The 25,765-nt window shown below is 35.6% G+C and overlaps 1 protein-coding gene and 1 pseudogene across 2 annotated transcripts in view; one reads left to right on the top strand and one right to left on the bottom strand.

Moving 5' to 3' along the window:
- The window catches only part of Rigi (RNA sensor RIG-I), a 74,932-nt gene that overhangs the window by 35,721 nt on the left and 13,446 nt on the right, over positions 1-25,765 (bottom strand). The window contains exons 1-7 of one of the 2 annotated variants that reach the window (XM_021252958.2): positions 21,932-22,067; positions 20,005-20,213; positions 5,095-5,276; positions 3,828-3,975; positions 2,416-2,538; positions 893-1,000; positions 355-508 (exon numbers count right to left, since the gene is read on the bottom strand). In XM_021252958.2, coding sequence (XP_021108617.1) covers positions 355-508; positions 893-1,000; positions 2,416-2,538; positions 3,828-3,954 — 512 coding nt within the window. In that variant the 5' untranslated portion in view covers positions 3,955-3,975; positions 5,095-5,276; positions 20,005-20,213; positions 21,932-22,067. Of the gene's footprint in view, positions 1-354; positions 509-892; positions 1,001-2,415; positions 2,539-3,827; positions 3,976-5,094; positions 5,277-20,004; positions 20,214-21,931; positions 22,068-25,765 lie in introns of those variants that run through there. The other variant, XM_004838383.4, reaches the window with a different exon arrangement.
- Positions 8,464-16,092, top strand: LOC106008802 (DNA-directed RNA polymerase III subunit RPC7 pseudogene; annotated as a pseudogene).

Genomic DNA, 25,765 nt, shown 5'->3' with positions numbered 1-25,765 from the left:
TTTTAAATTCATTTAAGTATCAACTTTATCCACTAAGTCATTTACTTATCCTATAAGAGCAAACCAAGAGGGTTTAGGATTTCTGGAATATCTAACAAAAAAGATTTAAATCCATGAAGGAATTACATCTAGATTATATTAAAAAGCTGGATCTACTATGAAAATGTTTTTAATTATAGTTTTTAAAAAACAAAACGGAGGGCTGGGATTTAGCTCAGTGGTTTCACCGCCTGCTGCGCAAGTGTAAGGACCCAAGTTTGATCCCCAGTACCAAAAAACAAAACAAAACAAAATGGAAAACACGTTAGTTACAAGAATCTAGAAAAAAGAAGTTAGAGTAACTGTTACACTTACCCAAGTCTTTCAAAATATCTTGAGAACACAGTCTTCTGCTGTTCATACACAGGGACCTGGTTAGCAAAAAAGACAACTTTCCCTTTTCGTCCTTGTGAAAACTTTTGAAGATGATGTTCACATATAAGAAGTGAAACAAAGGTTTTTCCACAACCTTTTATATATATATATAAAAAAAAGAAAATATGTAACTAATAGTGTTCTGTGTATTTCTATAGAAAAGTATTTACTTTAGTTCTTCTAACACCATCAGGTTGACAGGTAAATTGATCATTTAGATAGATTAACAACTGTAGAATTTAAACGCTAAGTGAAAAACACCAAACTACTTCTTAAGTAAGGTATACTCAAATAGCCAGGACTAAAAGCAAGCTAAACGAGAGTATTTTTCTTTCATTGTTCATGTCTTAAAATATGTTAAGACTATATTTATATTTATATTTTCTCAAAAACAAATGAAATAGGAAAAAAATTGAACCTTTCATTCAATGAAAGAAAAACAAAGGAAGAAACAACACGGTAATGACAATTTGCTTACCAGTAGGAGCATATATTATTGTATTTTTCCCTTCCTTCGCAGGCAAAGCAAGCTCTAACTGGTAACTTCTTGGCTTCAATGGGCTGTATAAGTTAGTATGAGACACTTCTACAAGACAAAAGAAACAGAATTACCAAATAGTTACTGCTCTGAGGAATCATCATAATAGCTATAATCTAATGAAGATGAATTCTGATTCCAGTCAGAAGGGCCTCATTTGAGGTTTAAAATCTCGTCGCTTATTAACCATTCTAGCTTCTTCACTGATAGGAAGAACAGAATTCTTGTTCAGTGAAAAGGTATCACTGTCAAGAAGGGGGGAAGAAAACACAATGGATTATTTCTTAATCATGGAAACCATAATAAAGTTAAGCAAAGAATGGCCTAATCCAGGGCAAGATAGATGAGCACCATTTATAGAGAATGGTGTTTGGAACAAAACAACAAAAGATCTTTCCAAGACTGATGAAGAAGACCATACTATTAATATTGGATTCTTAAAGCAATTTCTTTTTGAGGAGTAACCATGCTTTGTAAGTCTTTAGGCTCTTAAACAATTATTTTCTCTTCATATAGTCAGAAATTTAAAAAAAATTCAGTCTTTATCTCAACATTTATATATACATAATATTAAATGGAAGGAAAAACTTTGGAAATCATTTAGTAAGTTGAACCAACCCATTTAAAAAAGATTAAGAGAATTAATTTCACTTCAGACTTATAAGGATCTTTACATGTCAGAAATAAAGCAAGACATTCACTGATCTTATTCTAGAATGACAAGAAAACTTGTATCACTCAGTTGCAGTGAAAAAAATCTATAAATTTTCTTTTAATGATACTATCCGAAAAATCATATTTTTCTCTGAACAATATTCATTATTAATCCTAATTTCCTTCCTGCTATCCTTTTATAAATAACTTTTTATTATGACACATTATGCAACCATCTATCGCCTCATAAAACAGTCATGAAAATATGTATGCTTCAAGAAACATACGGGACCTCACAGGGACACAGTTAACTTTTAAGGTGCCTTGTGAGAATAAAAAAAAGGAGCTCCACTCAGAGGACACAAGTGCTCCGTACACAGTTCGGCAGACTATTTCTCAGCAATGCACATTTGTGCAGTGCACACACCTCATCAACTAGTGTAGCAACCCTGGAATCTTCAAAGAAAACTAAGTGAATGGCTCACAAATAGAAGTATGTTTTTAGAAAGAAAGGCTATTTTGGATTCCATAGACACTGAGGTTCTGGGAGGACTCTATTTGCATTTCCAGAGTAGACATGCACAAATTTGATTAGTGATAAAATGAGACTTAAGAAAAGATAAAAGCAGAAGCTATGAAAGACAAAACTGATATTTCTAATTGTAAAGTATCTATTTTAACATAAATCTTCTTATCTTTATAAATTTTCCTTAAAAAGCCTTTTCATAAGGCTGTAACTTTAGGCACTGCAAAAATATACCCACAGAAAATACATGCACAACACCATTACAGAAAAAAATGCCAGGTACCTGAAGGTGAACAGGGATTCTGACTAAGATTTTGGTCTCCTGGATCTTCCTGGTAGAAAATCTGTATGTCAGAATGTTCTATTTTGTCATCCTCAAGATCTTTAATTTCAAAATCTTTCATACCTTTATAAGATAAAAAAAACACTTACAATATTAACATTATCTGATTACAGCTTTGATTGTGAAAGCCCCACAAAGTTGTAACACTAAAATTTTAAAATTCTATTAAGGGTTCTCACAATCATACCCTTCAATTCTTTTTTGGTACTGGGGATCGAACTCAGGACCTTGCGCTTGCCAGGCAGGCGGTAGAACCACTGAGCTAAATTCCCAGCCCACACCCTTCATTTCTTAAAACAATTAAAGGAATCATTTGACCTTGAAGTTTAATTTGGTGTTTGAATCCCAATGTCATTTCGAACTGAATTACTCTAAGTATGGAATATGGAACCAGCAACTTTAGGAGCTTGTTGGAAATATGAATTTTGAGCTCCTATGGAATCAGAATCTGTATTTTAATAAGATGGCCAAGAGATTCCTATGTACACTAAAGAAAAGACCTTGACCAGGGCCAGGGATTTAGCTTAGTGGTACCGGTGCCCACCTGAAAAGTGCAAGATCCTCAGTTCAATCCCTGATACTGGAAAAGACCTTGACCAAACAGACATTCATGTCTTCCATTTCTGACACCAGACCCAAGAAATCAGATATGTGGTACTGGGAAATGAATCCAGGGCACTGTCTTGCACATGCTAGGGCAACACTGTACCTACCACTGAGCTGCATCCTCAGCTGTGTGTGTGTGTGTGACAGTGTCTTGCTAAATCACTCAGGTTGGCCTTGAACTTATGATCCTCCTCCCTCAGCCTCCCAAGTAGCTGGAATTACAGGCATGTACCACTGCACCTGGCTAGAGCAACTTATCTAAAGAAGCCTAGGTAAAGCTAATGCTAAGATACTCAGATGTTTATCAGGCACAGCCTTTAAAACAAGGCTCTGAGAAGAGGTTAGCTTCAAGAAAGCAAATGAAGGCTCAGACACTAAATCATGGCAGTCTTCTTTCCCCCTTGCTCTGTTCAGTTCCAAATGGCTTCCAGGCAAGAGAACCAGGAAATGTCTATCATAAGTTTACCCTGAAAAGCGTTAAGTCTTGGAGTTCCAACCTTAAACACTAGAATTCTCAAGCTATTTCTCTGATAACCTAAACTCAGGCTGGAAGCTCAGACTCAGGCCTTTCCTAAATTCTTTGGGTCTTGACCAAAGATGGACTAATTCTGGGTGACAACAGTTTATCCTGGTGCATTTTTAGAAGTTGTATACAACCAAACTAATTCTGCAATCAAGTAGCTACCTCTTTCCAGATCTAGACCTTTTCCCTTTTCCCTTCAGGGCTCTTCCTTGGAATGGCCTACCTTCTTCTATAATCCACAGTTCATTGAAGATGTTTCCATCTTTCTCCAAAGCAAGTTTCAAAATCTTGGGCCAGTTCTCCTTGTCTGATCTGAGAAGACATTCAGCCATTTTCTCTGCACCTGCCATAGGCCCCCTACTGATGCAAACCTGAGCAAGGCAAATGCAATTTTTGACCAATTATTTCAAAACTTTCTTCTATGAGTTTTCACTGTAGAAATATCAATTTAAATACTATTTGGTTTAAAGTCGTTGTAAATTATGGTTCAGTGGGTATTAAATAAGTTATCATTTTTGCACCCTTCAACACTGTCTTTTCTTTCTCTTTTTTATGATACTGGAGGTTGAACCCAGGGTCTTTGTACTGAGCCTTCCCCTACCCATTTTTAGCCAGGGTCTCTCTCACTATGTTGCCCAGGCTGGGCTCTTTCCTTCATCTTTGTTTTTCATATGTGATATCATTATGTCAACCCAAGCCTTCTCATCTCCTCTCAGTTTTTAAATCTATCATCATCAGCAATATTAGGAAAACAATCCATTTGACAACCATTCACATTATGGATTTATTAGCAAAGAAGGATATTCATAAGGACATAACAGAATGTTAAATGGTGTTCTCAGAGTACAGGGATTTACACGACTTTTATTATTTTGGGGGGGGGGGCACCAGAAATCGAACTCAGGACCTCATGCTTGCCAGGCAGGCACTGTGCTGCGGCGTTACATCCCAGGCCCAATTTATTATTAATCATAATTAATAACTTACTGTGCAATTATTATGTGCCAGGCTTATTATGTAAACATTTCACATATATTTTCTCATTTAATACTTACGAAATTACCATATTAGTGTACTATAATTACTTGCACCTTATGCATGAAGAGACACATGCTTAAAGAAGGTAAGTAAATTCCCCAGGATCACACCACTAGTAAGTGATTGAACTAGGATTTTAACAAAATTTATGTGTGACAAGAGCCTAACTGTTTAACTGCTAGTCTATATCCCTTTTTTCTTTTTTGATAAACTACACAATTTTATTTAATTTACATAAAACATTCAGAAAATAAGGTCATTTTAATTGAAAGTACATCAAACTTGAAAAAAGGTGTTACAAAAATTACTGAATTCACATTAAAAGTGCTATGCCAGGTAATTATTCCTTAGATATGAGAGTGTTTGTGGGTTTCTCCTCCTTAGGTATACAACAGGACATTTTCCATATTCTTATTATTTCCTCAAAAATTTAGTATTTTATGTTAACTTACTTGCCGTATTTCTTCACAATCCTGAGTAATTAAACATTCAGCTATTTCTGGGAGGATTTCTGTTGGAATAATTCTGGCTTTAAATTCTGGTTCTAAACGTCTCAAAAGTGATCTATGGTCCTCTAACTTTTCAAGGTTTTGAAAATCCCACCTTTCAATGGCTTCGTAAAGTCCAGAGTAACCTGAAAAGAAAGGAAATGAGGACTTTTATAAGACCAACCAGAAATAGTTTGACATTAAAATCATAACTCATGCTTGAATGAATGGTGCCAGAACTTAAAAACACTGGTTACTTCAGTTATCAATACTTTTTCAAAAAGAAAACAATATTCATTTTAGGTACCGAACAGTTTATGTTTTCTAACAATTTTTATTACCTATTAGGAGAAAGTAGTAATGATAAATTTGAAGTTTTATATTTGATCTTTGTATAAAATCTTCCAAAGTACCCCCATTAACTTCATCTGCAACCAGATTTCCCTTTCAGTATATCAAATTCACCATGGTTTTTTGTTTTGTTTTGTTTTGGTACCTAGGATCAGACTCGGGTCCTTTGCAGCAGGCAGCAAAACCACTGAGCTAAATCCCCAGCCCCAAATTCACCATGTTTATCTTCTCAGTGAAAAGCAATAAGGATGAAAGAAAATATAAATCTCAATTCCTGCCCTCAAAGAACTTTCAATCTACATTATTTCAAGAAAAGAATATTAAGTAAGTGAAGCCAGGTGTGGTGGTACACGCCTGTAGGAAGATTGTGAATTGGAGACCAGTCTGGGATATACAGGGAACTCAAAGCCAGTCTGGAAAACAGTGAAATCCTATGGAAAAAAAAAATAAAACAATAAATAAAATTTAAAACAAAGAATATTAAGTAAATGGGAAATCTGAGGAGGAAAAAGTAATTCCAACTTCAATAATGCAAGAATGTCTCACTCTAAGGTTTTGTGACAGAATCACCAGGCTTGCCTGACTCTGAGGCCCAAACTCATTTCACGAGAATAAGAAGACAATGAGGTTTATTCTATGGGCCCAAGTAACTAGAGGAATCATGAAGCTCCTATGTGCAGAAATGGTTCTAAGATGAGAAAACCCCTGGATTCTATTAAAAGAATCTTAATCTGACACCTGCTCTGCAATCCCCCTGCTGTATATAGATATGAAACCAAAAAATACAATAAATATGCTGGAACCCATAGTCAGCAAATAGTATTACTAATGATAATATATCTAATGCACAGCAACTGAATGTCATCCAATTTCAGAAAACCTCAATTTTGTCCTTTATAGTGACAGTTCTACAGTATTTACATTTAACTTTTAGAATATTTTCATTATAACTGAAGTTTATTTTACATATGGGTAAAAGGAATTTCCTTGAAAATCATATTTAGGAAGTTCAGGGAAAATAGTAATGGCCAGTAACTGAACAAGATGTTAAGGCTCATTTATATTTTTTACTGGGGCTAAAGAATAACATAAAATTTACTATTTTAGCCAGTTTTAAATGTACAATTCAATAGTGTTAAGTAAATTTACTGTTGTGAGACAGAGCACCAGAATTCTTCAACTTGCCAAAACTGAAACTCTATAAACATATCAATAAACCATAATTTCTCTTTCTCCCATCCCTTGACTCCTGGTAACTACTTCTTTCTGTTTCTATTACTCTATTTTAGATTGTTTATAAAGGTAGAATCATACAATATTTGACTCTTTGTGACTGGCTTATTTAATTTAGCATAATTTGCTCAAGGTTCACCTATGCTATAGCATATGGCAGGATTTCCTTGCCTCCTAAAACTGAATAATACTCCATTATATGTATATACCACATGTCTTAGTTACTTTCTTACAGCTGGGACAAAGTACTTAGCATCCACAAATTAAAGGAGGAAAGGTTTATTTAAGCTCACAGTTTGTATAGGTTTCAGTCCAGAGTCAGCTGATTTCAAGGCAGGGCAGCATGGCAGAGGGGCATGGAAGAAGAGAAACAATTCATGGTGTGGCAACAGGAGGCAGCAAGCAGTGAGCCTTCCTTTCCCTTTTTATTCCATTCAGGCTAAAAGCCTATTGGTGTGTGCCACCCATACCTAAGGTAGGCCTTCCCATTACACACATTCAGAACTGTGCTAAATCAATCAGCGGAGTAATCCAGTTATCACACCCATAATCCAGTATCATACACTCATGATCCAGCCACCTCCCAAAAGCCCTACCTATGACTGCATAAGGCTTTGAGAGGACATCTAGATATAAGCTATAACACATTTTTAAATTTTTTTATTTTTTGTGGAGCAGAGGATCGAACCCAGCACGTGCTAGGTAAACACTGTACTACTGAACTATATCCTCTGCCTGACGCCACATTTTGTTTATCCATTCATCTAGTGATAGACCTAAGTGTTGCTTCTACCTCTTAGCTACTGTGAATAACATTGCTATGAAATAAGGATGAATATATCTTTTCATGACACTGCTTTTGATTCTCTTGGACCATACCAGAAATAGGACTGCAGGATCATATGATTCTATTTTTCTTTTTCTTTTTCTTTTTTTTTTCTTTTTTTGGTTCCAGGGATCAAACTCAGGATCTTGCACTTACAAGGCAGGCTGAGCTAAATCCCCAGGCCTATTTTTCATTTTCTGAGGAAACTCCATACTGTTTTCCACAATGGATACACTGTCTTATAATTCTACCAATAGTGCACAAGGGTTTCAGTTTCTCCACATTTTCACCATTACTTGTGACTGATTTTTTTTTTTATACAAGCCATTGGAATGGGTGGATAGTGATATCTCATTGTTTGGATATGTATTTCTTTGATGATTATGATAGTTAGCATATTTCCATGTTTGTTGGGCATTTGTGTGTCATATTTGCAGAAATAGCAAGTGCAAGTCCTTTTCCTGTTTTTTAATTGGGTTATTGGATTTTTGTATTGACATTGTATAGGCATTGAATGTATAGGCATTCTTTTTTTTTTTCCATTATTGGGGATTGAATTCAGGACCTTGTGCTTTCGAGGCAGGCACGGGGCCACTGAGCAAATGTCCTGGCCCTAGGCATTCTTTATATATTCTGGATACTTCTTACGAAATAAATGAGTTGCAAACATTTTATCTCATTCCATAGGTTGACTTCCCACTCTGCTGACTGCACCCTTTCAGACACAGAAGATTTTAGGTTTGATGCAGCCCCATTTTTCTATTTGCTTTTGTTGCCTACGCTTTTGGCATCATATCCAAGAATCACTGCCAAGTCCAATGTTAGGTTGTTTTTCCTCTGTGTTTTCTTCTAGGAGTTGTATAGTTTTGTCTTATGTTCAGATATGTTTAATCTATTTTGCATTAATTTTTATATAACATGTGATGATTAATTTGATATGTCAACTTGAATGGCTAAGAGATGACCAGATAGCTGGTAAAATGTTATTTCTTTGTGTGCCTGTCAAAGTATTTCCAGAAAAAAGTGACCATTTGAATCAGTGAACTGATTTAAAAAAATCCACCCTCACAACTGTGGGTGGACATCACACAATTCATTGACAGCCCAAGTAGAATAAAAAGACAGAGGAAGGGCAAATTTATTTATTCATTTTAGTTTTCTGTATAATTGTATCTTCTGTGAAAAGAGATGTCTTAGTTCTTTCTTTCTAATTTATATCTTTTCTTTATTTTCCTTACCTCATTGTTTTGGATAGAACTTCCACTACTAACCATCACGTAGTTTTTTGGGGTTTTTTATGGTACTGGGGATTGAAGTCAGGACCTTGTGCTTACAAGGCAGGTGTGGTGCCACTGAGCTAAATTTCCAGCCCATCATTTAGTTTTTAAAGTAAAAATTAGAAATGCCATTTTTAACTGAAAGGTTGTAAGAATTTAAATAATGTATAATATCCAAATTAATAATATCCTAAAAATAGAGAAACATTAGCTGAGGGGGTGGGCCAGCGAGCCAGGCTTGGAGTGTGCTCCCTGGCTGCTTGCAGGGCAGTAAGCGTGTTTCCCAGGCATAACATGCAGCCCGAGCCTCACTGCTCACACCCCTGGTTGCCCAGCTGGCACTTGGGATTGCACACCTTTTGCCCAAGGCTCCAGACTTAGTGAGCAGTGTTTGCCCTCTCTTCTGGTATAACTAATATATTGAAGGCTGCAAATAAAGGAAGAGGATATGCTGCCTATACCTTTAATATTGAGGCTACTGGCTTTGGCAAAGGTGAAAAGTTGCCTAATGTAGTGTTGAAGCCACCAGCACTGTTTCCTTAGAATACAGATTATAAGCCAGTGTCACTGAAAACAGGAGAAAGTGAAGATTATTACATGCTGGCCTTGAAGCACGAATTGAGAGTAACAATAAAAAGAAAGACTTATTTTATTGAAAAACCAGAAGAAAAGCCAGATATCGAAAGGTATGGTAAAAATACATGTAGATATACAAAGAAGAATGGACACCAGATTGGAGAAGACTCCCAAGAGAGATGATGCCATGGAAAAAATGCAGAAAACCAGACTTAAAATCCAAAAACTCAAAAGTTACAGACAAAGCCTCTTCACTTATTAATACTGCAGATGTGTTGAAAAAAATTGAGGAATTGGAAAAGAGAGGTGATGGTGAAAAATTTGATGAGGGAAACCAAAAGAAGGAAGCAAAGAGAAAAGTAAAGAAGGTGAGACCATACCACCACCTCCAGTGCCAAAGAGCAGAGCTGCCGCCAGTACAGAGGTGAACCTTCCAGGCTGCTGTACCACTCCCCCCAGCACTGAGGAGGTGAGCTGTGAGGGCACCAGCAGCACTCATATCCCCACCCACATCCCCACCCCCACTCCCACTGAAATGAGAAGACAAGTAAATAAGTCTCAAAACCAGACTTCCAGATCACCTAAAGCATCCCCAAAGCAAAACGTGATGGAACACTCTGATACTCAACCACCTGGACTCCCTGAACTGGCAATGAAAGAGGATCTAGAAAAACTGAAATCAGAACTAATTTCTCAGATAACAGCAGAGATTGTGTCCATAGTGCAAGACATGATTAATAATTCTAGAGAGGACGCAGATGAAAAACTAGAGGAGCTCAAGAACATGATGGAATCCCAATATAGGAAACAAATGGAATCCATAAAACAGATGCAAACAATTTCCAGGACAATAAAAACTCTACTGAAAGTTTACACAGGAGACAGAATTTCAGATATAGAAGATGAGACTGCAATTAGTGACCAGGAAATGAAAAATTTCTTTTCTTTTTTTTTTTTTGCTTAAATTCTTTTATTGGTACATTTTAGGTATACAATACATTTCAATTTATCATTGGGTGCTTATAACTGTACATGATGTATCTTGGTTCTTATTTTTTTCCCATTACCTGTGCGCTCTTCACCCCTCCACACTTCCCTATTTACATACTTTGTTTCCATTTTTTTGTCTTTTCTCATAATTTTTCCTTTCCATTCTTTCCTTTTCCCATCTCCTCCCACCACCCCTACCTCTTTGGACCTTTTCCTATTTCAAAGAATCAATTATTGGTTATTAATCCTTTTAGTCCTTATTTACACACTCAGTTTCTCACACTAGAGAAACTATTCGGTATTTACACATGTGTGTCCTATTTATTTCACTTAAGAGTATGGCCTCAATATGCATCCATGTAGCTACAAATGTCTCTAGTTTCTCGTTCTTTTTTTTTTCAGTTAAAGGAGGATCCTTTCTTTTTATTTTTTCAGTATCATTCCATACAAAAGCAATAGGAACACAACAGTCAGAAGTTTACAACTGAATATCTGAACAAAGAATCTGTACATGTCATCATTTACAGCAATTTTACATGGTAAATTGACTGACTGTAAAAAAATGTTCTTTCTAAATCCACATTCCCTTAACACTCAGGGTACTATATAGGTTAAGATCTTAACTAGGGCTATTTACAAGTACCAAATTAAAACAGTATAACTTATATAAAACCCATTAACAATCCAGTTTAACATCTTTGACTTTCAGAGTTCTGTATGAGAAACAAAACTTGGTTTGACATACTGATAAAAGACCAGAAAGTTTCCAAAAAGTCACCCAAGGCATCTGCTTGAGAATCCTGTCAGATACTTGCAGAAAAAGCTAACTTGACATTGGTCTCATGAATCCATGGTCAGATCACAACCTACCTGACAACAGGAACTGACAGCTAAAGCACACTGGGCAGTTTCTCGTTCTTTATGAGTGAGTAGTACTCCATTTTATAAAACAACCACATCTTCTTTATCCAGTTTCCAGTTGATGGGCACTTGGACTGTTTCCAAGCTTTAGCTATTACAAACTGTGCTGCAATAAACATGGGTACACATATATCTCTGTGGTATGATTCTTTTAATTCTTTTGGGAAAATACTCAGCAGGGAAATAGCTGGGTCAAATGGGACCTCCAGCCCTAGTTCTTTGAGGTATCTCCACACTGATTTCCATAGTGGATGCACCAGTCTGCACTCCCACCAACAATGGAGAAGGGTTCCTTTCTCCCCACAGCTGCACCAGCATTTGTTATTGGTTGATTTCTTAATAGCAGCCACTCTTTCTGGGGTGAGGTGGAATCTCAGTGTTGTTTTCATCTGCATCTCTCGAATGACCAGTGATGTTGAACATTTTTTCATACGTTTATTTGCTGCTTTTGCTTCTTTGTCTGAGAAATGTCTGTTCATTTCAGATGCCCATTTTTGAATTGGGTCTTTGAATTTGGGAGATCTGATTTTTTTCAGTTCTTTATATATTCTAGATAGTAGCCCTTTGTCTGAGTTACAGCTACTAAAAATTTTTTCCCACATTGTAGGTTGTCTGTTAGCTCTGTTGGTGGTTTCTCTTGCAGTGCAGAAGCTTTTTAATAAGATGAGATCCCAGTTGTTGATTCTTTCTGCTAGTTCCTGTGCTACTGAGGTTCATAAAGTCTTGTTCATAAAGTCTTTTCCTATGCCAATATCTTCAAGAGTTCTACCTAACTTATCTTCCAGCAAGTTTGGTGTTTCTGTCTTAATATTTAGATCTTTAATCCACTTAGATCTTAGTTTAGTGCATGGTGATAGATATGGGTCTAGTTTTAATCTCTGACAGGTTGAAATCCAGTTTTTCCAACACCATTTATTAAATAGGCTATCTTTCCTCCAATGAGGGTGGTTGGCTCCTTTGTCAAAGATGAGGTAGCTGAGTATGTCTGAAGTTGTTTCTGTATCTTCTAATCTATTCCACTGGTCCTTGGGTCTGTTTCTTTGCCAGTACCATGCAATTCTTGTCACATTAGCTTTGCAGTATAGCTTCAAGTTGGGTATTGTGATACCCCCAGCCATGTCTCTGTTGCCCAGAATTGCTTTTGCTATTCTAGATCTCTTCTGGTTCCAAATGAATTTTTGGATTATTTTCTCTAGCTCTGTGAAGTATACTGTTGGATTTCAATTGGCATTGCATTAAATCTATATAGCAGTTTTGGAAGTATGGTCATTTTCACTATATTGATTCTTCCTACCCAGGAACTAGGTATGACTTTCCATTCTCTTATATCCTCCTTGATCTCCTTTTTCAGGGTGCTGTAGTTTTCAGTGTAGAGGTCTTTTGCATCCTTTGTTAGACTGATTCCTAGATATTTCAAGAATTTCTTTAAAATAGTAAGGGACCATAAGAAATCAATCCAGCAGATGCTAGACAATGCAAAGAAGAATGACATAAGACTGACCAGAGTCAATGAAGAAACAGGAGAGAGTGAAGACTACATAAAAAAACTGTTCACAGAAGTGATGGTAGAAAACTTCCCAAGCAGGGAAAAAGAACTTGACATACAGATAAGTGAGGCATATAGGACTCCAACTACCCCTGATCAAAAAAACAAAAAAAACAAAAAAATAACTACACATAGGCATGTAATAGTTAAGATTCCAGAAACCCAACAGAAGAACAAAATTCTACAAGCAGTTAGAGAAAAGAAACAAATCACATACAAAGAAAGCCTATCAGAATCATAGCAGACTTCTCAGCACAAACCCTCAAGGCAAGAAGAGCTTGGAGTGATGTATTGCCAGTTCTAAAGGAAAACAGCCTCCAATCAAGATTGATGTACCCTGCAGAATTGTCTTTCAAAATTGATGGAGAAATAAGATACTTTCATGACAAAGAGCACCTTAGGAACTTCATGAATACCAAACCAGCACTCCAAAAAATGTTAGACAATATCCTAGGAAAAGACAATGAGGATCACAACCCCAGGAAGCCTAGCAGAATGAATCCATTGACCATGACAAGAAATTAAACACAAAGGGGGAGAATCCAACAAAAAGAAAAAGTCATGACAAGGATAAGTCAGTATGTACGAGTTATAACCATCAAGGTTAATGGTCTGAATTCACCAATCAAAAGAAATAGACTGGCAGAATGGGTCAAGAAGCAAGATCCAACAATATGCTGCATACAAGAAACATTTAATTCAAAAAGAAATTCAGACTGAAAGTTAAAGGGTGGAAAACAACACTCCATGTGACAGGAACCCAAACAAAAGCAGGAGTAGCTATCCTCTTTGCAGATTAAATGGATTTCAAAGGAAAATCTGAAACATTTCTGGTCCCAAGAATTTCAGATAAGGGATAGTCAACTTGTATGTAGAAATCTATTGTGAACATGTGTTTTAATTTCTCTTAAGTAGAAACTTAAGAACAGAACTGTTCATTCTTAACAGTAATACAAGAAATTTCTATATTATTTTTTAAAACAGTTTTATCATTTTACATTCACATTAGCAGTAATAGAAAGTACTAACTGGTTCACACTTAAACTGACATTTGTTCTTTTAAAACTTTTAACTTCATTTCCCTAATGAGTGTATAATATGATCTTATTATTGTACTGATTAGTATTTTTCTGATTCTAGTGTTGTACACATTTCCTTGTGCTGTACTGGCTATTTATTATCTTCTTGTGTCTACTTTTTAATTGGGTTGTCTATTAATGAGCTGTAAGAGTTCTTTATATATTCTGGTCACAGGTTATATGTATTATAAATATTTTGTTTAATGATTTATTTTCATTTTCTTAATGATGTCTTTTAAAGTTCTAAATTTTGATGGAATCTCATGTTTCAATTTTTTTCTTTTATACATCATTTTTTTTATCCTAGGAAATTCTTGCCTACCCTAAATTCATAAACATTTTCCCTTATAATTTCTTCTTCAAGTTTTATAGTTTTAGTCTTTCATATTTAGGGTCAGAGATCCTTTCAAGTTATTTTTATGTATGCAAATAAAGAGTTGAGTTTAATTTTTTACATACAGATACTTGGTGTTCTAGTACCATTTGTTGAAAACACTATCTTTTCCACTGCTCTTGAGTTGTTTATGTTCTATAAAATGTTAATGTTAAATAATCTTTCAAAAGTCAGTGGACCATATATGTGTGGTTCTATTTCTAGATTCTCTATTTCATTCCATTGATCTATATGTCTTTCCTTACTCCAACATTGCCTTGATTACTGTACCTTTAGAGGAAGTCTTAAAATTAGGTAATAAATGTCTTCCAACACTGTTATTTTTTTTTCTTTTTACTTTTCTAGGTCCTTTTACTCATACATAACTTTTAAATTTCAATATCTAATTCTTCATTTACACAAGTATACATAGAGGTTTCTTAGTATTTTCTCTGTAGATGATCATTTCATCTACACATAAAGATTTCACTTCTACCTTGCCAATCCTATGCTATTTGTTTTTTTTATTGCCAAGTTTGGGTCTATGTTTCAAAGTTTAACGGACAGAGGAAGTTCCCCACCTTAGGGAGAAAGCATTGTATCTTTTCCATTCATATAAGGCGTTTTTGCTGGAAGTGTGGAGTACATGTCTTTGATTTGTTGAGAAGGTTCTGTTCTACTTCTAGTCTCCTGATAGTTTTTACCATGAACAGCTGTAGAACTTAGTCCAATACTTTTTCTGCAACTAATGACAGGATCATATGGCTTTTTCCTTTCTTCTGTTAAAATGATGACTTACAGGAGTGGATCTTCCAATGCTGAACCAAAACCGCCATCCCTATAATAAAACCATTTTCTACATACTGCCAGATCTTACTTCTAATTGTTTTGTTAAACAAATTTTTAAATATGCTCATACATTTTTCTTCCCTTTATTCAGTTTTAGTATTAGCACAATGCTGATGTCCTAAAGTGAGGAGAGAAGTGTTCCTTCTTTTTTCTGCTTTAAATGTTTGATACAATTCATCATTTAAAATGTGTATGAGCCTGTTGTTGTCATATAGGTATGTTTTTAAGATAGGAATATCATTTCTTTAATAGGTGCTATTCAAATTTTATATTTCTTCCAGAGTCAATTTCATTAATTTGTCTTCCAAGGTACTTCATAGAAGTTGTCAAATTTATTTCAGAAAGATTTTTGTTATATGCTTTCTATATCCTTTTAAATTCTGTAAAATCTGTCGTAATGTCCTCTAAATCTTGATATTGTAATTTAAAAATGTATAATTGAGATCATGTAATAAGAAGGAAAGGTCTAAAGGAGTAGGGGAAGTGGGAGGGGTAGGGGAAAGGAAAGAAGGGAAAAGAAAAACTATGAGAAAAGGAAAAAAAGTGGAAACAAAGTCTTTGTAAATAGGGAAGGGTGGAGGGGGTGAAGAGAGGGCAGTGGAATGGGGAAAAAAACAAGAACCAAGACACATCATGTAATGGTACAAGATCCCAATGATGAATGTAACTGTATTGTATACCTAAAATGTACCAATAAACTTAATGGAAAAAAAAAAAAGAAGGTGATGACGATGACAATAACGATGATTATCAGAAAAAAAAGACAACAATGAAAGCTAGAAGAGGAAAATGACTACATTAATTCATACTTTGAAGACGGGGATGATTTTGATGCTGACAAAGATGACAACATGGATGAAGCAACCTATTAGCCATGAAATTTCTTTAAAAAATGTTTATAATTCACCTTCTGAGCATTTGGACAAGCTTGATCTGTTTTGTTTCTGATAAGGACTGAGTCCCTGTTTTGCTGAACAAATACTTGTTACCAAAATATGTAAAACTGCTTTGAGTTTACTCACTAGTTACCTTGTAAACTAGTTTCTAAAACTCTGACATTCCTCTTAAATACCTCTGCCATCCCTCTTATGTCTGCTAGTGGATTTTTGAAAAAATTGGTTTTGAATGTGCCTAAAGAGCTTTTGTATCTCTTAATCTATATATCCATACTTGAACAAATCATTTTTCTTTAACTGCTTATCATTTCTAAAGATTATTATGAGTCATAATGGCTTCCTATAATGTAAAAGTTGACAATATAGCACATGGAGCACTTTAAAAACAAAGTTGAAAATTATTTTTTACTTTTACATGGAATGTACTGTAAATTATGACTACAGAAACTTACCTGAGCTCTCACAAAGGCAAATGTAAGAGACTGAAAGTTTTTTGATTAAAAACATACACACGGGGAAAAATGTCCATATCATCTATAAGTTCACAGTTCACTCCTCAGTATGAAGAGGTTTTCATGTTGGAAAAATAGAATACTTGGATTTGGGGCTACTTCAGACCATACCAGTATATGTGATCTCACTGTAATAAGTTTGACATCTTCAAATAGCTGAATTTATGAAAAGTTAGACCAAGGCATCCTGTTTAATTTTGTATTTTATGTAAGTGTGGCTTAGGTTCCACTTATATCAGCTTCACAGCAGCACCTAAGTGTGAGCGGGGGCCAGGGTAGTGGCCTCTGCTGTGCCTCACAGGCCTCTGTACTCTGTATATTATATAATAATGCAGAATGAACTCATGTCATTTTGGAATTAAGATTAATCCTATTTTAATTTAAAAGCTAGCTCCCCTTCCATTTTATATTTTGAGGAGAAAATACCTAGAAACCTCAGCCTCCATAGAACTAAAAATGCCAAAGATTTTCAAAAAAATTCATATTATATATTTCAAAAACAACTTATTAATATCACACACCAAAATAAATATATTTTTCTCTTTGGGAACATATCACCTGAGCATCAGAGCCCTAAATTCTATTTCTACCTAGAATATTAAATTCAGCCTTGAACCTTAACATGGTTAAGTTTCTGTGCCTTAGTTCCTCCACTTGTAAAGAGTTTGCTATAAAAGTTTTTTAAACACTAGCCAGATTTTTACCTTATACATACATTCTCTTTGCTTATAAAAATGATCAGGTCTTAAATTTGGTTCTTACCTTCCAATCAGTCACAGCTGTAACTGAAAACACAGTTTTAAGAAACATGTTTTCCTCATAAAATATATTATTGTAATCAGATTTTCCTATTTTGTTATTTGTAGAGAAAACTGGAAAAAAATTTGTGTCTTGTGTGACTCTGCAACATGACTGTCTCAGGAAAAAGATCTCTTTCAATGGCAATACTTCCACAAATAATTCAAGATGGGTTAGAAGCCCATCGTATTAGTTTAGTGCTGTATTCATTATATGTGACTTACTGTTTAAAGTTTATCAAACTTTGAGATTCTAAACTGAAAGTCTTCAAGCTGCAATCTACTAAGAATAGAAACCGAAACCTCACATGAAGTTTTCCGTAATAATGGCAGAGCTGTCATTTGGAAGGCAGCTATGCTAACCACTATACCACCAACGCCTCTCAGACCTGTCATCTGGGAATGATAATTAACATAGTTGTTTTATTCTTCAGCTCCTTTGGTATCACAGCCAAATACTACTATTTAGTTCATAGGAATCTTATCTCTACACTGTTTTCTTGCTTTCTTACAAGTCTGCAGATAACTCCTTGAATCAGGCAGATGAACTGAAGGTATGTCACTTTTCCTAGATTTCAGCCTGCCGTCACTGGGCTAGTCCCACAGGTTGTAGGGCAGTCCCTCTGTTCACGGGTTTGCCCTAGGAGGCCCCGCTAGGTATATTCTTTCCCCTTTTGGAAGATCTTTTTATAAGGATATTAATTACAAGGACAGAATCTGCAAGTGGTTTTATTTGCCAGCATAAACCTTATTTTTCTGGCTTAAGATCTGAGACTGTGAAGTTACTCCATAGCAAGGTAAACAGTATTTTGCAGACATAGCTTCTTTATATATAGAAAAGTACTTCTTAGTGAAGCATCTTTAAAATTGTTATAACAAAACTAGTTCCTATAATGCTTTTTCTTTTGTATTTGTTTACACATTAAATTCTTTAAAAGTAAAAAAAAAATAGAGAAACAATTTCTCTGAAGACATTTACATAAGAGATAGGGAAGAAAGTAAAATACAATGTGACTTTTATTAGTTTTTAAAATTTTATTCAGAATAAATAAGCATGTGTTACAACAATAGAAATTTAGAGGATGCTTAAGGCAAGGTAGGGGAATGAAAGAAAATAAGTCAACTATTAATCCTGGAGGAAGGAGCAAAAAACCAAGTTTCAGTTGACAATAAATATTAGAAGATTTAAACCCTTTCACCTAAAAATTTTTGAAAAATAAAACCACCTTAAATTTCATAAAACAACTGCAATCACCAAGCATGGTGGCTCACACTTTTAATCCCAGAGCTCGGAAAGCTGAGGCCAGAGGATTGCCACGAGTTTTGAGGCCAGCCTGGGCTACATAGTGAGTTAAAGGTCACCCTAAATCATATAGCGAGATCCTATCTCAAAAAAAATCCCACAAAACAACTGCAATCATACTATGCGTAGGCCTCCAGAGAAAGTCTAATATGTAAGAAAAGAAGTATGTGCTTGTTTTTAACATTATGTTAATTTAACAAATCTGCGTTAACGAGCATGATGATACAGGTGATGGTGGATGCCCCATCATCAGAATCTTTTTCCTGTACTAAGGATAAATTTTCCTTAATTTGTCCATCTTCAAATCATACTACAATGTAAACAATAGTTACGATAATGGTTATCTTCAGTGCCTCTTACATGCATTCAGCTAGGTCCTTTATACATGTTCTCTCACTCACTGTTTACCACACTGAAAAAAAATTATTCTCTTTCACTTCTTTGACAAATGAATAAACTGGAGCATCAAAGAGGCAAAGTTACTTCGCTAAAATCTAGATAGTAACTGGGTTATTTAGTATTGAACTCAGTCACTGACTTCACATTTAAATCTCTCTACAGAAAATTACCCCCCAAAAGAAAGGCCATCAGTGGATCCATGTTCGAGTTCCAAGTTTTCTGTTAATTAGCTGTGGGACTCAGCATATCATGTTTCTAACCCTTAGTTTCTCCATGTACAGAAAAAGAGAAGTTAGACTAAGTCATTTCTAAGATGTCTTTCACCTCTAGATGAGACTGACTTTATATATGGGTGACAGAGATATAATAATACACTGTAGCATTGAAAACAAATTTTAAAATTACACCACAGTTGATCACATGAGAGAATATTTGTAACATAAATAAAATAGCCTAACAAAATGTACACATGTGAACTCAATATTCTTAACTAAAATATTCCAGCCAGGAATTTAGCTCAGTGGCACCATGCCTGCCTGTCAAGTGCAAACTGCTGAGTTTGATCCCCGGTACCAGAAAATAAATAAATAAACAAACAAACAAATAAATAAAATATTCCAACACCGTGTATGCCTTCTCTTTCTTACCCCTAACTTGCTGCCAAAGATAGCACTATTCTGTATTTGATGTATCACTCCTTTGATTTTTTTTTTTTTTTTTTCGCTACCAGGGATCAAACTCAGGATTTTGTACCATGCCACTGAGCTAAATCCCCGGCCTTACTTTGATTTTTTTTTTTTTTTTAAGACAGTAGTTGCATAGCATAGGTTTGCTTCTCTAAACAATATAAGTTTAGTTTAGCTTGTTTGGGACTTTATACATTTTATATCCTACAATATGTGTTTCTCTGACTTGCAAAAAAATTAATTGCACTTCTAAGATTTACCTGAGACGTTGTCTATAGATATTCACACACTTTCATTGCAATATAATGGGCCACCCCATGAACATTATAAAACTTATTCTCCTCTTGAAGGATTCTGGAATTGCTTCAGTTTTATTTGCTTCCTTGTTTTGTTATTATAAACAATTATACCATGGCCATTCTTGTATGTGTATTAGAGTTTTTCTAGGGTACAAAATGAAGAGTGAAACCTGGAAAGAGTGAAACCTGAGAGTTGAATTCTATAATACAATGTCAAACTACTTTTCAAAATAGCTGTCAATTTACATTCTACATAGTGACATTTTAGACTTTCCGTTACTAAATATTCTCCTCAGCTTTAACACTGTTGAACTTCTTAAGCTTTGTTCTGTAGTAAGGGTACAATGCTGTCTCATTATGTTTCTAACTTATAGTTCCCTAATTGCTAATTAGGCTGAAAATATTTTCATATGTTTATTCACCTTTCAGAATCTTTTTTTTTTTTTGGTACCGGGGATCAAACTTGGGACCTTGCCCTCGCAAGGCAGGTTGCAGAACCACTGAGCTAAATCCCCGGCCCTCAAATTTCATGATCCTTATTCCATGAAATGTCTGTTTACATCTTCTGCTCAACACGTGTTTTCTTTCTTTTTCCAATTGATTTTAAAACCTTTTTAATATATTCTGAGTACTACTCCTATGATCACTGTATACTTGGCAAATATGCACTCCCACTTTGTGATCTGTTTTTTCAATTGCTTCATAATGTTTTTTGATAAACATGTTCTAATTTTAATGTTACCAAATTTATCCAGCTTTCTTTTATAGTTAATGATTTAATGTCTTGTTTCATAAATCCTATCATGCTCCAAAATAATAAAAATACTATATTATATTGTTTTATAAAATTGCCTAAAAATTGCCTGTTATAAGTAAGTCTTTAAGTTCTTCTTAAGTCATTGGGTATGGAATGAGATAAGGAATACAAATTTATTTCTATGCACATGATATGGAAGTTTGGGTTTATTCAGGTTTTTTTGGTTTATTCAGTTTTTAACATTATCATATTTATGACAGTCCATTGCTACTTATTGAATAGCTCCCCATTTCCCAGTGATTCTCAAATATATTAGGTTTCCATAAATGTCTATTTGGAGGTTCTCTAACCTATTCCACTAGTCAGTTTGTTGATGTCAGGACCAACATTACACTGTCTCAATGCTAGTATATATACAACATTTTTTGAAAGAGGGTCTCTCTATGCTGCCTAGGCTGGCCTCAAACTTGTAAGCCTCCTGTCTCAGCCTCCCAAATAGCTGGGACTACCAGAGCATGTCTCATGCCCAGCTTTATATTAAATATTAGTATTTGGAAAGGATACTTCTGATTATTCTTAGGTCATAAGTCTTCAGCTTGTCAAACTCATTGAAAAGGCATATAGGACTTTTATTAGAATTGCATTAAATAGATCAATGTAAGGAGAATTGAAATTTGTATGATATCAAGTTTTCATTTCTATGAGCATGGGTGTATCTCTCTACTCTGGACATATTTAATGTGTCTCACTAATATTTTATTATTTTTGTCATTTAGACTACACATATCTTGTCAAATTTATTCTTCAATATGTTACATTGTTGTTGCTATCATAAATGTTATTTTATTTTGGATTACATTTTCTGTTTGATTTCAGTGGTCAGAAATGCAACTGGTCTTGAAGCCAATCACCTTGCTAACTTCTCCCATTAGTTACAATAACCTTCCTGTAGATTCCTTTGCCTGTTTCATGTAGACAATTATATTATCTGTCTGAAAACAATCTTTACAGTGCCTCAGAATAGCAGATATGAACTATATGCGGATACCTCAGAATTAATAGCGTCTCCCTTTTACAGTATTCTGACACTTCAAAGTAATATACTCTTATGGGTTAGAAGAATGAACTAACCTGCATGGTTTAGGGCATCCAAAAAGCCACGGAACCAGCCTTCCACCTGGAGTTCCAACAAGAGCTTAAGAAAAAGTGAGGCAGCCTCCATCGGACCTTTGTTGTTTTTCTCAGCCTGGATATATTGCACTTCATCTACAAACAGAAGAATGAATGACTCATCAAACTGCAAAACTACTATTCACTAGAAGAAAACCCAAAAAGGTCAGCCAGACCTTCTAGAAAGGGGTTAGGGATTGTAACAACTCACAGAGTTGGAAGAAACTTCAAGAAACCAATCAATTCTCTGCCCAGGCTGACTATGCTCATTCTTCACCAACCCACCCTCCCCATCCTTGGTGGAAACTTCTCATTTAGTATGGAAATCTTAGAACACACTCTAGATAAGGTTTGTCTGTCTGTCCTCCCTTCCTTCCTCCTTTTTTTTTTTTCCTACAGGGCCTTCACACGGGGATACATCCTCAATTTTTTTTTTCTTTAATTTTGAGACAGGGTCTTACTAAGTCAATTAAGTTGTCCAAGCTGGGCTTAAACTTGCACTCTTCTTGACTCAGCCTCCCAGAGTGCTAGAATTTGTCCATGGGCCACCACCTGGCTAGGAGGTTTACTAAGACATTTGAAAAAAATCTTCCCCACAACAAAGGGGAAAACACAGTAGCACTGAATTCGAAGCAAAAACAAAGACTTCTTCTTTTGTTCAAAAGGCTGAAGCAACTGTTAGACTAAAAGTGTTCAAGGGCAGGATTCCTCCAAAGCATCAGTAACAATTATAGTGGCCTCAGCAGGTAGTTCAAAATATAAGCCGCATGTGGTGGCACACACCTATAGTTCCAGCACTCAGGAAGCTGAAGCAGGAGGATTGCTATGAGTTCGAGGCATAGTGAGTTTACACAGTGAGTTCACACAGTGAACTCAAGGGCAGCCTGAACTACATAGTGAGACCCTGTCTCAAAAAACAAAAACCAAAACAAAACAAAACAAAAAACTATAGGGATACTCTCTTGGTCCTTTTTCTAAGTTTTTGCTACGAGAATGGGAAAAACATGAGAAAGAGAGAAGATAAAGAAAAATACAGTGAGGCCAGTGAGCAGAGAACTATCTACCAAGCTGCTAGTGCTCACTTTGACTTTATACACTTAACTCTATGCCTAGGGAATAGTAACCACTCCCTTAGTATGATCTCACATTTGATTATCTTCCATTTTTTCTCTACTTGATGGAATGCAAATTTTAAGGGAATGAGCAAGTTGGCTGGCTGGTTAACCGCCATCTTCTTAACAGAGATCAGAAGAAGATTTGGCACATGAGAGACACTCAAAGGTTGGCTGAATGGAGAAGGAATGCCTAACTATAGTTAAAAGAGAGTTCTGTCAAAGTCTGTCTCAGTAACAGTACAATTAACTGTTTTAAAGTGTAAAATTCAGTGGTTTTTAGACTTGTGAATCCATTATTCCTACCTAATTTTAGTACATTTTCATTACTATAAAAAGAAATCATATATGCATTAGCAGTTACTTCCCATTCCCCCCCCCCCCTTTGGCCCCAGGTAATCACTAGTTCACTTGGATCTCTATAGATTTGCCTATTCTTGACATTTCATGTGAATGGAATCATACAGCATGTGATTACTGACTGACTTCTTTCACTTAGCAAGTTTTCAAGGTTCGTCCATGTTGTAACACATATCATTCCTTCCTTTTAATTGCTCATTTAATATTCCCTTGTATGGATACAACATTACCCACTCATCAGTTAGCAAGCTTTTGGATTCTAACTACCTTTTGGCTATTCAGAATAGAAATACTATGAACATTTGTGTACAATTTTTAAATGTATATATTCATTTATCTTGGGTATACACATAGGTGTGAGATTACTGAGTCATATGGTAACTTCATTTCTGACATTGTAAGGATTTACCAAACTGTTTTCCAAAGGAGTTGCACCATTTTATATTCCCACCAGCAATCTAGGGAGATTTCAATTTCTACACAACCTTGTCAATGCTACTTATTGTCTTTTTAGCCATTTATACAGTTTCCTGTGGCTGCAGTGACAAATTATTACAAACCAGGTAGATTAAAACAACAGAAATTTATTTTCTTATAGTTCTATAGGCCAGAAGTCTGAAATCAAGGTTTCAAAGGGGCCATACTTCCTCCATTCTCTAGAGGAGATTCTGGTGGCTGTTGGTATCCCTTGGTTTGTGACCTCTCTTATTCAATCTCTGCCTTTATCTTCATATTGCCATCTCCTATGTCTGGCTTGTGGCTACACCACTCCAGAATCGGCCTGTCTTCATATGACATTTTCTTTGTCTCTTTGTGTCTATCCAAAGCTGCCTTCTTATAGGGATGCCAGTCATATTGGATTAAGGGTCCACTTTACTCTAATATGACTTCATTTCAAACACATCAACAAAGCTCCTGTGTCCAAATAAGATCACAACTGAGGTATTAGAAATTAGGATTTCAATGTATCTTTTAGGGGGACACAATTCAACTCATAACAGCAACATATTTTATCATTATCCAGCTTCCCTGGGCCCACAACCTCCCTCTATTCCTATAAGTCAAGTCTGTCCTATTCGTAAACTCAGTGTTTATAGCTGTGTTGTTAGTCCTTGCTGCTTGGTCTCTCCTTAAACATGCTACTAACCACCACTGAATCACTGCGTAGAGGTCCAGATCTATCCCAGCCACTGCTGAGGTCTTCCCGGTACACTGCCTTGTCATATCAGGGACAGGAGATTTATACTTTGTACATGGTAAGGCCCATCCTGCTGCTAGCTGGTCTCAATATTTACTGCTAGAAGGAAGTGATAATTTTCTCAAAAGCAGTGAGTTCAAAACAGGAGAAAATCTTTGGGAAAAATCAATAATTCAGACTGCCTTTGCTGTATTGAGTCCCTCTGTGATGCCATCCTCAGTTTATCAAAAGAGAATTTCTTGTTCTCTTCCTTATTCTCTTTTTTTATTATTATTTATTGTTTTCAATCTTCCTTATTCTCTTTAACAGCCTCACCTAAGGGACTTACACTGCCTGTCTTTTCCCTTAGACTGCAACTATGGACATTTTGTACACATCTTTGTCTATCTTTGTATTCTAATCATCAACATAGTGCCTGAGTCACACATATGTCCAGAAGATGGCACCAAAGAAGTAGATACTCAGAATACTGCCCACCTAGTACCCCTCCAGGATAAGGGTTAGTCTTTGACGTCAAAGGAATACTGCAAAAAATTTGTAACCCACACCCAGGTCTGCCTTGAAACAATGCCTAAGTAACTTCCAGATAAAATGTTGATGAGCATCATAATTACCCCAGCTCCCCAGACCCCAAGAGTAACTCTTGGGTGCACAAAAATGTATCCAAACCCAAACTTGGTGCAGATGCCTTCATGGCACTGCCCCATCTTCATGCTTGAAGGTATAACTAACTCTCTCTAAATCTACTTTGCAATAAATTCTACCTATACTTCTGCACAGCCCATGTGTCTTGACTGCATTCTTTCAACAAGGGCACAAAGAACCCAGTTTCCTGGTAACACCACTGATTTCTCAGCTCCTAAAGTGATGCTCCCTATTAGTTAACAGGTGCTTAGTATATTACCTCCAAGCCTAATATAATGCCTGGCACAAACTGCATATTTGAATTTAGTTAATCAACACAAGTGCATGAAAGAATGACATTCACATTGGTTTGTTAATGTGTCATCCAAGGATTCCTAAAAGAGATCCCTTGCATAGACTTTTCAGGGACCTAAACTTGTAATTTAAATGAGATTATTTTGGGGGTTTTTTGTTTGTTTTTTGAGACAAGGTCTTGCTTTA

The sequence above is a fragment of the Heterocephalus glaber genome, unplaced genomic scaffold (assembly GCF_053883595.1).
Source record: "Heterocephalus glaber isolate CG9 unplaced genomic scaffold, H.glaber_assembly_v1.0 deba00001481, whole genome shotgun sequence".
Classification (NCBI taxonomy): domain Eukaryota; kingdom Metazoa; phylum Chordata; class Mammalia; order Rodentia; family Bathyergidae; genus Heterocephalus; species Heterocephalus glaber.
Note: the sequence above shows the minus strand (reverse complement) of the source record. Positions and strands in the feature narration are given on the sequence as shown.